Genomic DNA, 12,882 nt, shown 5'->3' on the forward strand with positions numbered 1-12,882 from the left:
ACACATGCAAATAAACACACGTGCCTGTGTGCACACATGCACACACATACACACAAGATGTCTTAGTTGTCCCAAAGGAAAAGCAAAATAAAGAACAATATTTAAGCTGAGAAACAGAAGAAGTCTTTATGTAGTACTTGTTTCCTGAAAGATGTCATAAGAAGTTACTTCCCATCTTAAAAGAAGTTGTTTTTCAATTAAGAAAATGCTTATCTAATGTCTGTATTGCCTCTGCCCCCAGACTGTCTCCTTAGGGGCAAGAATGTGTATCTTGTCAAATATTTTAGCCTCATTGCCTACCCAGAGCCAGAATATAGTGAGACATTCAAGCAGTATTTGCTGAATAAATTAATGAAATTGGTCCAGTAAAAATACCTCAGCAGATACCTATTACTAATGTACACCAGTTCACTCTTGTTGGTCCCCTAAGAAAGAGGTACTAATCAATGTACTAATCATGTATAACCATTGTGTTGTATTGTTGCTGCTATGAATAATGTCATGTATGTGTCATTTTTAACATTCTTTAAAAGAACTTTCTCTGATGAACTTATATCTAATTCTCTATTTTCCCTTTGCACCTAGAAATGTACTTGGCATGGAATAGGCCTTCAACAAAAATTATAATTAAAAGGCAAATATTTTTCAATACAAGGCGTATTATGGCTTAATTTTATTTGTAGATTATTTACTTTCTAGCTTAGTTTATGTCAATAATTTTTATTAATTGGAAAACTAGGCCTTATTTTTGCTTCTTTTTCTTTTTCAGGAAAAATCCCCAGCACAAGATTGAGTATAGACATAGTATACTTCCAGGTGAGTAAATTTACCTCTGGATTCTCATGAGTTTTAGGAACAAAAATGAAATGCACTCCTTAACTGACTTAGTTCACATTTTCATCCTTGAACCACTGATTAATTTGAACTAGCATTGAATCACCTTCTTCAGAACCAGAGCACCCTTACAAGATAGTAAAACTTTTGGGACAGACATGAAAAATTCATGTATTCTAGTCACATCAGTTCATCTTACCTTCTGTTTCTGTTGCTTCTAAACTCTAATAGTTTTCCTTTTAATAAATTCTGCCTTCTTTGTATCATTTCTATAATGTAGAGGAAAAACTCAGCAAACGATTAGCCTTGCCTACAAAGGAGAGAATAAGACACATACTATCCAGGCTGTGCTCTCTCGTACATTCATACATAAAACCAACTACTGATGAAAATTATTTCCCTCTCTCTTTCTTTCTTTCTTTCTTTCTCTCTCTCTTTCTTCTTTCTCTCTCTCTTTCTTTCTTTCTCCTTTCTCTTTCTTTCTTTTTTCTTTCTTCTTTCTCTCTCTCCTTCCTTCCTTCTTTCCTTCCTTCTTTCCTTCCTTCCTTCCTTCCATCCTTCCTTCCTTCCTTCCTTCCTTCCTTCCTTCCTTCCTTCCTTCCTTCCTTCCTTCCTTCCTTCTTTCTTTCTTTCTTTCTTTCTTTCTTTCTTTCTTTCTTTCTTTCTTTCTTTCTTTCTTTCTTTCTTTCTCACAGATCCTTGGAAATGTCATTGAATATTCTTTGTATGAAGCATATTATCTAGAATACTTAACATTTTCTTTTACTGGAAAATTGTTTTTTCTCTTAACAAAAAATGTATACTATTTTTTGGCAATGGTTTAATCTCATTTATGGTCATCATTGTTATCAGTATCCCTACCCATACTTTTGCTTTCCACTGTTGTAGTTATCCATTGCCATCAGCTTGGATCTGAAAATATCAACTACAAGAGTAAAAGATAATTGATGCATAAGTATTTTGTTTGTTTGTTTTTGTTTTTTGTTTTGTTTTGTTTTTGTATGTGCTAGTCCTGGGGCCTGGGTGCTGTCCCTGATTTTTGTTGTTCAGGGCTAGCATTCTACTACTAGCATTCTACTACTTGAGCAACACCTCCATTTCTGGCTCTTTGTTGGTTAATTAAAGATTAGAGTCTCATGGACTTTTCTGCCTGGAGTGGCTTCAAACCATGATCCTCATATCTCAGCTTCCTGAGTAGTTAGGATTACAGGTGAAAGCTACCAGTACGTGTCCCGATTCCCAAGTTTAAAATAATTTCTATTATAGCATCTTTTATTCATTATTCTATTTTATTATTGTTGTTGTTCTTAATATTTTATTGTATCTACTTACACATTATTGTTTATCATAAGTATGATATAGGAGAAAACAGGGTATATAGAGGCCAATCTTACCCATAGTTTAGGTGTGTACTAGGGACTTAAAACATATTCTTCATATATAATGGGAGACTACTCTGTACTTACAGAGGTTGTATGTTCCAATATAGTCGAAACATCTCTTCCCCTTTAAAACTTATAAATTGAGAATCTGGAGTATTTCAAATATTAAATACTATATTTTTTATTTTGTAACTCAAGAGATATTTAACACAGAATTCTAAAATACTTGTTTTTCTCATCTCTTACATCCTTACTTAAAATCCTAATATCATGTGTATGTATCACCCTTATTGTGGAAAAGTGAAATTGGTTACCAGAAAGGTTTTTGCAAGAAGAGTCAGTGCAACTTGCCAATGGTTTAGGGGCCTGGATGAGGTAAAGGAAATAGAGATGACTCTGGATTATAGCATAAATGATAAGGAGACTGGAGATGACATTTACACACAATAAAGAGTAGGCAAAGAACAGGTAGGTTTTTGATTTTTAAAATTAAATATAGTGAATTTGAGGTAAGGAATAATAAATACAAGACAAGATTTAATATAGTAATGACACTTAAATAGCAACATTAAACTCTTACTATTTAATGTCTGATTTGTAATATTTCTTAAATCCTTCAGTCTGGAAAGTTTTTCTGTTCCTGTGACAATTTATATAGTACATTTTTAAAAAAGGTTTGGTTACTGTCAGTTGTTAACTTTCTCATTCATCTAGTTGGTATAATATTTCACTAACATGTTTCTAGAGCTGTAGGGGTTTGGCATAAAATGTCAAAGCAAGAGCAATCAGTGCCAGGAAACTTTTATCTTATACTTTCTTTTTTCTTTTTTTTTTTTGGGTCCGGTCCTGGGGCCTGAACTCTGGCCTGGGTGCTGTCCCTCAGCTCTTCAGCTCAAGGCTAGCACTACCACTTGAGCCACAGCACTACTTCCGGCTTTTTTCTTTTTGCTTATGTGGTGCTGAGGAATCGAACCCAGGGCCTCATGCATGCAAGGCAAGCGCTCTACCACTGAGCCACCTTCCCAGCCCTTATCTTATACTTTCTTAGCTAAATAACCTGTTGACAGCATTTAAAGGAAATTATCATTAACAGCTTATCATCTGATTATTGAGTTGTTCTTTCCAACCTTTGTTATTATATGTTATGTATTATAACATCAATCATGGGTGAAATTTTAAAATGATTTACTGATGAGTTCTGTAATATTTCTAAAGTTTTGCAGTGGTATTCACACATATGTTTATATATGTCCCCTTTCCCCTAGAGATTAAACATGCAGATCCAGAAAGAAAGCTATTAAGGAACATTAGTGTAGGTAACTTGAAATTCTATCACCCACTAACTAACTTTGGAAATTGCTGGAAGAATATGAAATATTAGAAAGCCTAGTGCAGTGGTCTTTAAAGAGGAAACAATAAAGTAATAAAGTAGATCTGAAGTATAAAATTGCTTTTCCAAATATAGATACTTATTAATAACTTAGTGCATTAAAAAAGTTAGTGTTTGGTAGCAATGTGTAAAACACAAAGATATTCTTATGATATGTAGTAAATTTTCATATTTAGGGATATATTTCTGAAATGGAAAGTAGTTTTGATGTTTATGGGAAAGGGAAAGAAACACCCTGATAATTAAGCTGTTAGTCTGCTGTGATATACTGTCACCATTCATTCATTTTTAAAAATACGTATTTTTATTATCTTTAGTTGTACAAAGTGGTTACCATTTAACAATTAGTTTATAAGTACAATGCATCTTGTTTGATTTCATCCCTTTCATCATTCTTCCCCTTCCCTTCCAATCCAACTTCTCCCTTTTACCAGCGATACAGGCTTAGTTCTTGGGATATGAATTGAGAGTAAAATTTTAAACTGTAAAGGTATGTTTGATATAAAATTAAGAATTCTCATCTTTCTTTCTGTTTTCTTCAGAAATAGAAACATCACCCATTGCCATAGCCTAACAACACATGATTAATAGCATGTCTTAAACATGATACAGAGTTTATCATTATTTCCCCCCTCCCCCCTAAAGTTAGCTTTCATCATTATGGTAGTTAAGTGACATCCTTCAGTATTTAAAAGTGACAGCTTATTTCTTTATTCTACCCTCAAACAATAAAGCTTCCCATCCATCTATGCATCTCATATACCTTCACTGATTTCTATTTTGGTCTTAAAGTTACCATTTATGGCATTAGATGTTGAGATGATTTAATAACTTTACTCATAAATCTAAAAATGAAAATTATTAAGCTCATTGTCATGAGCGTAATTATGTTCCAGATAATTGGACTTCCATCCCTTAGTTCAGTCCTCTTTCTCTCAACCATGTTACTTTTGAGAGAGAATTTTTTTTTTGTTGGTCATGGGGCTTGAACTCTAGGCCTGAAGGCTGTCCCTCAGCTCTTCAGCTCAAGGCTAGCACTCTACCACTTGAGCCACTGAGCTACTTCCGGTTTTCTGAGTGGTTTATTGGAGATAAGAGTCTCACGAACTTTCCTGCCTGGGCTGGCTTTAAACAGCAATCCTCAGATCTCAGCCTCCTGAGTAGCTAGTATTACAGGCGTGGGCCACTGGTGCCCGGCTGAGAGAGAACTTTTCATTGGTAACAGGACTGGACAACTAAATAAGAATAGCAGTGATTGGCTGCATCATATGTAAAGGTCAAGGAAACATTTTATTGTCTCTTTAGGCTCTCCTTGTTTTGGAAGAAACAAGTTCACGCCTGATTTTTCAAATACGCTCAAAGGTTATATTTCAGCTAAACCAGGTATAATACAAGAAATGCTGTAGCTCTTAACTTTTATAAAAATTTTATAAATTTTGCTGTGTAATTCCTGTACAACTACTGGAAATCACAATTGAAAAATTAAAAGTACATAAAGCTATATTTTGTTATAAAACCAGCAATTACTGCTATTTCTACTGGTTTTGTTTTTTTATTGTTTTATTTTTGTGTGTCCATAACTTTTCACAGAAAGTAACATTCTCTGCACAATACTGTAGCTGTGGTTTGAGATTTTTCTAGAATATGTCAAGATTGAATTGCTTAGTTTTCAAACTGAAAAGCTTCTTCATATGAGAAACTTGCTGTGGAATTTTTATACAGCAAACATTGCTATGCCAATTTTCTGGAAACTTTGCCTAGATACCATGATACGATGTCAACTTGCTGTGTTGGAGAATTCCCTTTCAAGGGGCTTTTCTTCATTGCTTTCATTGTATACCATAGTTTTTTTGCATAAGAAAATTTTATGGTAAAGACTGACATTCTTTATTAAGTGCCAGTCATGTTTATTTCAAAGCCCTGCTTCCTGAAATTGTTACCTTGATTCATGTAATAAGTTAGATCACCAAGTTCACTGAATCAGTATATTTTTCTAAGTAATTTCTTTACTTTTATGGCCTATGTATACCAAAAGGCAGAAACAGACATTTCTCCAAAAATACCATATAGTTTTTTTTTTAAAGGAAATTTCCTCTAGGCCCTGGTGGCTCACTCCTGTAATCTTAGCTAGTCAGCAGTCTCAGTTTAAAGCCAGCCCTGGCAGAGAAGTTCAGCACATTCCATCTCCAAAAATAACTAGTAGAAAGATGAGCTGATGTGGCTTAAATGGTAGAGCTCAAGCTAAACAAACAAGCCAACTAACTGAGCACAAGACTCTGATTTCAAGCCCCAGTACTGACAAAAAAAAGAAAAAGAAAAGTGTGAGGTGGTTAGCCAAGTTTGGCTATGTGCACAGCTATAATCCTATCATTCAGGAGACTGTGGCTATATGATAGAGAGTTTCAAGACAACCTAAGCTGCATGGGTTTCAAAAACAGAGTCACTTGTTCTTGTGAAATAAAGCAGACAATTTGACTTCCAGCTACATTTGGGTTGCTACAAATAATTTTATTTAGATTTTGGACTCCTTTAAAGACAGTGAATAAAAAAAAGTAAATGTAAATATCAAATTTAAATGCTTATAGAGATAAACAAATGTGATATTTCTGATTAATAGGCATTACTACATCAACAAATAGGCCTGCTCAGTTAACTGCTAAAAATTTCCAACATTTTTGATGTTTATAATCCTTTCATATAACAAAATCTAAGTAAAAGTTTCTTCTGCAACTCATTTTATTGGCAGGCAGGCTAGTGATTAAAAGTAGGATAGATTAAGGATTTCTGTAGAACTGTAAGTGCTCAGTTGATGTTTTCTATACATATATTGGTTGAATATATGAGTTTATTTACTAACTTACATATTCAACAATTACATGTATGCATTCCCTTCTTCATGTAGGAGCTGAGGGAACAATAGAAATAAAACCTTGCCTTTGTAGAATTTTACAAAGGTAGATAATGTAAGTGTATACAAGTACATGATTTCATGAGGTGATAACAAGTAAGAAAAACAATCTGTGTAAGAGAATAGAGATTAGCTGCATCATATACGAAGGTCAAGAGTGTGGTGAAGGGAGGCACCAATTCTAACAGGACACTGAAAAAAGCACTTTGTGATATCTTCACATTAGAGTGAAGGCAGAGCAGAGAGAGCAAGCCAGGTCATCATTTGAAGAAGAATAGGACAGGTAATTAGAACAGCATGTTTCAAAGCCTGGAGATGATCATGCTTGGACTGTTCTAGGAACAGCAGAGTGGATACCATGAGAACAAAGAAAGTAAATAGAGAGGGACATGGAATGAGATGAGAAAAGCTAACGGTGGGCCAGGTATGCAGGACATAGAAGCCGAGAGGACAGGACTTTGGATGTTATTTAGAGTTTGCAACTGTTATTTAGAGAAAGTAACTGGAAGCTTTTCTGGTTGCTCCTCCATGGAGAATAGAATGGAAGTTCAGAAGCCCGTGAGAAGGGTATTGCATCCAGGGAGGAAAGGATAGTAACTGAACAGGGTAATTTATAGTAGATATGTGGTAAGGAGTGGTGAGGATTCTTGGAGGATAGAGCCAGCACGATATCTACACAGACTGGAGTTAGGTCTTCATGAGGGGTGTTCAAGATAACTCTCACCAGAAGGTTGAAAACTTAAAATATAGGATCCAAGATCTCAGAGTAAGAAGAATTGGAACAAGCTGAAGAGAGGTCAGCATGATAAGACTTCCCTGAGTTTTCCAGAAGGCTGTAATGTTTTTACTTTTTACATCTGGTGTTCATCAGGGTCTATTTTCTTTCACAGAGATTTCCAGATAAAATTGTTCTATTTGTTTCTTAAATGTTTTTGTTTATATCAGACATGGTGGCACATCCCTGGAATTTCAGCTGTACAGAAGGTAGAGTTAGGATGATATCAGTTTGAGGTCAGCCCTGGCCTGGCAAAGTTATCTGAAAAACAAATTAGAAATGAAAAGACTAGGAGTAGACTATCTTTTTAGCAAGACTAAGACCCCAAGTTTGATCTCCAGTACTGTAAAAAAATAATACTAATTTTTTTCCAGTCTTCGACTTGGAAGTAGCAAACACCCCTTCAATTCTCATTTCACCAGCCAAGTCAGTGAGGAGAGAGCAAAATCTATCAGGTAGGAAGAATGAGTGGGAGAAATTATACTCCACCACACTGGAAGGTAGAATGCAGTTTTGCCACAAACAACTGTTTTGACGCTCAGGGGCCATTTTTAGTTCCAAGAGCATCAAGGTAGGCAAAATTATAATAATATGTAATAAGTGGTCATTTTGTTGAAATGACCATTGTAGAAAGTTGTAATAATAAGTCATGCATGAGTTAAATTGGTTCTCTCCTATGCAGCACAGTAGTATACAGTGCGAATCTCTAATGCCATACTGAGTGATGATTGATACATGTGGGGTACCAAATTCTTATTTTAGATGAAGGTGATGATGCACAATCCAATGAGTACATGAATGACAGCTTTCTAGATGAGGAGGAGGAAGACTATGAGCCAACAGATGAAGACTCGGACTGGGAACCAGGGAAGGAAGATGAAGAGAAAGAAGATATGGAAGAGCTTTTAAAAGAAGCAAAAACATTTATGAAAAGAAAAAAGTAACTGTTTTGCTTTTTCATTAGGGGAAAAAGGCAGGAACTAAAGAGATGCTTTCCTTCTTTGATATATTACTGACTTCTTTGCAAGAAAAACATTGACATGTCTACCTTCTTTGAAGTGATAGAGTGTACTCTATTGCCTTACTTTTTTTCCTATTTCAGGCACCTGGAAATAGGAAGCGGAGAGGTTCAAGAGTAATATTGTTCACATAGTTTATATTGGTAATAAAAGCCATAGATTGCATAAAAGTTTGATCTTTTTCTTTTTTTCAAAAGATTCTGTCATTATGAAGTACTTTGCAAGTTTAGCTAGGTAAATTACATAATAGGTGGGAAGGCATACCTCTTTCAGTTTTGAGAGTTCTAACAGAGCCAGGCTTTAAAAAAATTACACCCGTCACATATCAGCTATTTTTTAATACCCTAGAGGTGAGCTTTAATCTTTGACACTTCAGGAACTTGTTAACAAATAGGTCCAGCTAGGATATAGAAATATTCACCTAGGGTTGGGAAGGTGGCTCAGTGGTAGAGCGCTTGCCTTGCATGCCTGAGGCCCTGGGTTCGATTCCTTAGCACCACATAAGCAAAAGGAAAAGAGCTGGAAGTGGCGCTGTGGCTCAAGTGGTAGAGCACTAGCCTTGAGCTGAAGAGCTGAGGGACAGCGCCCAGGCCCAGAGTTCAGGCCCCACAACCGGAAAAAAAAAAAAAAAAAGAAATATTCACCTTTCAGGAAATGTAATTTTGTGTTTCACAACAGTAATTTGCTATATATTTGAGCTTAAAAGTAGAAAAATGACAAATTTTAGTGTTTATTCAAACTAAAGTCCTGCCTCATTATTTCACCTCTCACTGTAGCTGTCTTAAAGAATGTAGAAATAATTTTAACTATAATTTTCTCAAATGACATTATTATATGTGCATGTATTCTGATGACAGTGGGCAGATTTTGTGTGTTTAACAATCTGGTGTCATATGGAGAAAAAAACCCTTATTCTCCAGTTTAATGAAGTAGGTCTCTCCATTTCTGTTCTTAAACCACTTCAGGCCCAGCAATACTCTTCATTCTAGATGGGTTAGAATTTAAAATATAATTTAGAATTCTGAATAACAGTTGAGTTGTGTATAAAGAGCAGCAGATATATATTGGAATTACTAAACCAAAATCACCCTTGATATTTCCTACACTGTGAGAAACCAAAAATTTATTTTAAAGGAGAAAACCAGATTTACTATGTTGCTTTTTTGAAATTGAATCATATTAAAAGTCACTTAAGATGAAGTAGGGGAAGATGAACATTTTTCTAGACTATTACCTACTACTTTGTTATTGAGAACTATTTTCCCTTGTGATGTCCCTTCTAAGTATATAACCAAAGAAGTGAAAACATTTACCTGTATACATGTGCACCAAAGCCTTATTCTTTTTTTTTTTTTTTTTTTTGGTCGTTTGTGGGGCCTGAATTCTGGGCCTGGGCGCTGTCCCTCAGCTCTTCAGCTCAAGGCTAGCACTCTACCACTTGAGCCACAACGCCACTTCCGGCTTTTTCTGCTTATGTGGTGCTAAGAAATCGAACCCAGGGCCTCATGCGTGCAAGGCAAGCACTCTACCACTGAGCCACCTTCCCAGGCTAGCTTTATTCTTTTTTTTTTGGGGGGGGGGGGGCGAGGGAAACAGTAATGGGGCTTGAACTCAGGGACTTTCACTCTCACTTGTCTTTTTCATTCAAGGCTGGTGCTCTTCCACTTGAGCCACAACCCCACCTCTGGCTCTTTGTTGGTTAATCTTAGATAAAAGTCTCATGGGCTTTTCTGCATGATCTAACTGAATCCTGATCCTCAGATCTCAGCCTTCTGAGTGGCTAAGATTGCAAGTGTGAGCCACAGCACCTGACTAAATAGTATTCTTTTTGGGGGGGAAGGGGCAGTCCTGGGCCTTGAACTCTGGGCCTAGGCACTGTCCCACTTGAGCTATAGCACCACTGCCAGCTTTTTCTGTGATTAATTGGAGATAAGAATTTCATGGACTTTCTTGCCTGGACTGGCTTCAAACCACAATCTTTAGATCTCAGCCTCATAAGTAGCTTGGATTACAAGCATGAGCTTGTAATCAGCACTCAGCTAAGCATTATTCTTAATAGCCGAAAATTAGAAGTTCCATAGTGCCAATCAGCTGATGGGTAGATAAACTATATATGTTCTACCTGTGGAATAGAATATTATCTGGATATACAAGGCATGGAATGCTGATGATTCATGCCAAAATATGAACGAACCCTGAAAGTATGCTAAGAGAAGCTACACACAAGCTGCATCCCGTATGACTCATTTATGTGAGATTTCTAAAATAGGTGCATCCATAGCGACAGAAAGTAGAAGTGTTGTTGCTGGGAGCATGGGCAGAGGGAATGGGGAAAACTGCTGATGAGTAGTAAGTGTTCAAATTTTCTAAAATTAGGGCTGAAAATTGCACAACTCCATAAACCTACTAAAAACCATTGAATGACATGCTTTCAACGGATAAATGTATGGTCTGTGAAATATTTATGTTAATAAAGCTGTCATTTGAAAAGATTTCAAAGTCTGATACCAGTCTTCGAAATTTAAAAAAAAATATCAAAAGATAGTCTTGCTGGTATTTTTATTTCATTTATTTTTATTTTTTGACTATCCTGGTCTTTGAACTCAGAGCCTCATGCTTTGTAGGAAAGCATTCTATTGCTGAGCCACACTTGCAGCCCTTTTTGTGTTTAATTAGCATTCATTAGCTCTACAAGGCAGGGTCTTACGACATTTCTGTGCATGTATACAATGCATTCCAGTTAATCTCACCTCTCTGTCACTCTCCCTTGCTACCTCTGCCTTCCTGATACAATTTTAATAGGTTTTATTGGTCTGTTTTCATATTCACTGACAATCTGCTTTGATCAGATCCATCCTCTTGTGCTGGATATTTTTTAGATAGGTTCTTGCTTCCTGCCCATGTGCACACCTATCAGGTTCACCTATTTTAGGCTTCCTATCATATCTAAGATGACAGGACTATAATATTCCTAGCTCTTAGTTAAGAGGACTCATGAACTTTTCTGCTGGGGCTGGCCTTGAAGTGTGATCTTCCCTGTCTCTACTTTACAACTAGGTAGGATACAGGAGTGAGCCCCTGATACTCAGCTTCAAAAAGTATTCTTGTTGGCATAGGTAAAAAGAGTTCATAATGCCTGCTTTTTAAGGGTAGTGTGATACAACTTTTCTAATCATCTTGAAAACACTTGAGTAAAACCAATGTAGAATTATGTATCTTAATGAATTGTAATGACAATTGGACTGGTCATTGGACTGTGTTTAAATCTGAGTTCCAAAATGGAGGGAAAACTGGTACCATTCGAACATCACTGGTCTCAACAGCAGTACTAACAAAAAAAATAGAGGTTTAAATTAATTGAAATCATAAGCAGCAGTTAGCTAATTCTGCATGTTATGGTATTCATATTAAAATTGTATCTCAGCTTCCTTTGTCATAATAAAAATTACCACAAACATATTTCTCACACACTTAATTCTAAAAGTATTTTTTTGTCAGTTGTATGGCTTGAACTAAGGGCCTGAGTACTGTCCCTGAGTTTCTCTGTTCAAGGTTAGTGCTCTACCACTTTGAGCCACAGCTATATTTCTGTTTTTTTTTTTTTTTTGATAGTTAATTGAAGATAAGAGTCTCATGGGCTTTCCTGGCTGGCTTCAAACCAGGATCCTCAGATCTCAGCTCCTCAGTTGCTAGGATTGCAGTTGCATGAGCAACTGGCACCCAGCTAAGCAAATGTTTTTTGTTGATCTTCTGAAAGGACAGTTTCTAGGACTTTCAGGAGTTAAAAATACAAGTATTTTTTTCAAAATAGTTGGACACTGGCAACATTTTCTGTAGGCTGATAATTGCCTTGTTAGTCATGAGTTTTTTTTTTTCCAAAACCATGAGATCGTAGTGGTTGTAAACATTGACTGTGATGAAGCTGAGACTGTAATTCTTCCTGAATGGTGATATGACGACTATCTTGTAACTAATCTATACAGAGTTCATTGTTACAGCACAAGTGACCTGTCACAGAGCTCTGTGACACTTTCATTCCCATTTGGTTCTCGTTGTAGACCAGGAGTCTGTAATGGGCTTTATGTTTGGTCTCTTCTTACAGATCTACAGAACTAACCTACAAAGATCACCTGTATAAAATGTTTAGGAAGAAAAGTGATCGGTCATAATGGTTCCTGACAATATCATGTGTCATCTTAAAGTGCAAAATGGACTTTACTCATAGTTAATGATAAGATGTACTCTGCTGTGTTCTAGGTCTTCTTTCTTAGGTGTTAGCAAGCCAAAGAATAAAGTCCGCTTTCAATGTGCTTATCATGCGTGCTGTTACTAGTTATGTATTCACCTCCTTCAAGAATTTTTCTACGTGTGCCACCCCACTCAACACATCAGCTTCCTCAAGTTCCAGCACTCCTGATCCCCCCTTCCCAGCTTTACTTTTTTTTTTTTTGGTCTTACCACATACTTTCTAATGTGTTGTGTAACTTATATGTTTATTTTTCTGTGGAAGTTTGTTTTCGTTGCTTTGTTGCTATGGTGGGAACATGGGAATGTTTTATAGACAGGCAGAAAGA

General features: G+C 36.2%; 1 protein-coding gene across 1 annotated transcript in view; it reads left to right on the top strand.

Moving 5' to 3' along the window:
- Positions 1–8,452, top strand: part of Aplf (aprataxin and PNKP like factor) — a 52,413-nt gene extending 43,961 nt beyond the window's left edge. Inside the window, exons 9-10 of the mRNA XM_042683120.1 lie at positions 770–816; positions 8,052–8,452. Coding sequence (XP_042539054.1) covers positions 770–816; positions 8,052–8,233 — 229 coding nt within the window. The 3' untranslated portion in view covers positions 8,234–8,452. The remainder of the gene's footprint in view (positions 1–769; positions 817–8,051) is intronic.
- Positions 8,453–12,882: the final 4,430 nt, after the last annotated feature.

Source organism: Dipodomys spectabilis, unplaced genomic scaffold (assembly GCF_019054845.1).
Source record: "Dipodomys spectabilis isolate Male_0828 unplaced genomic scaffold, ASM1905484v1 ptg000079l, whole genome shotgun sequence".
Classification (NCBI taxonomy): Eukaryota; Metazoa; Chordata; class Mammalia; order Rodentia; family Heteromyidae; genus Dipodomys; species Dipodomys spectabilis.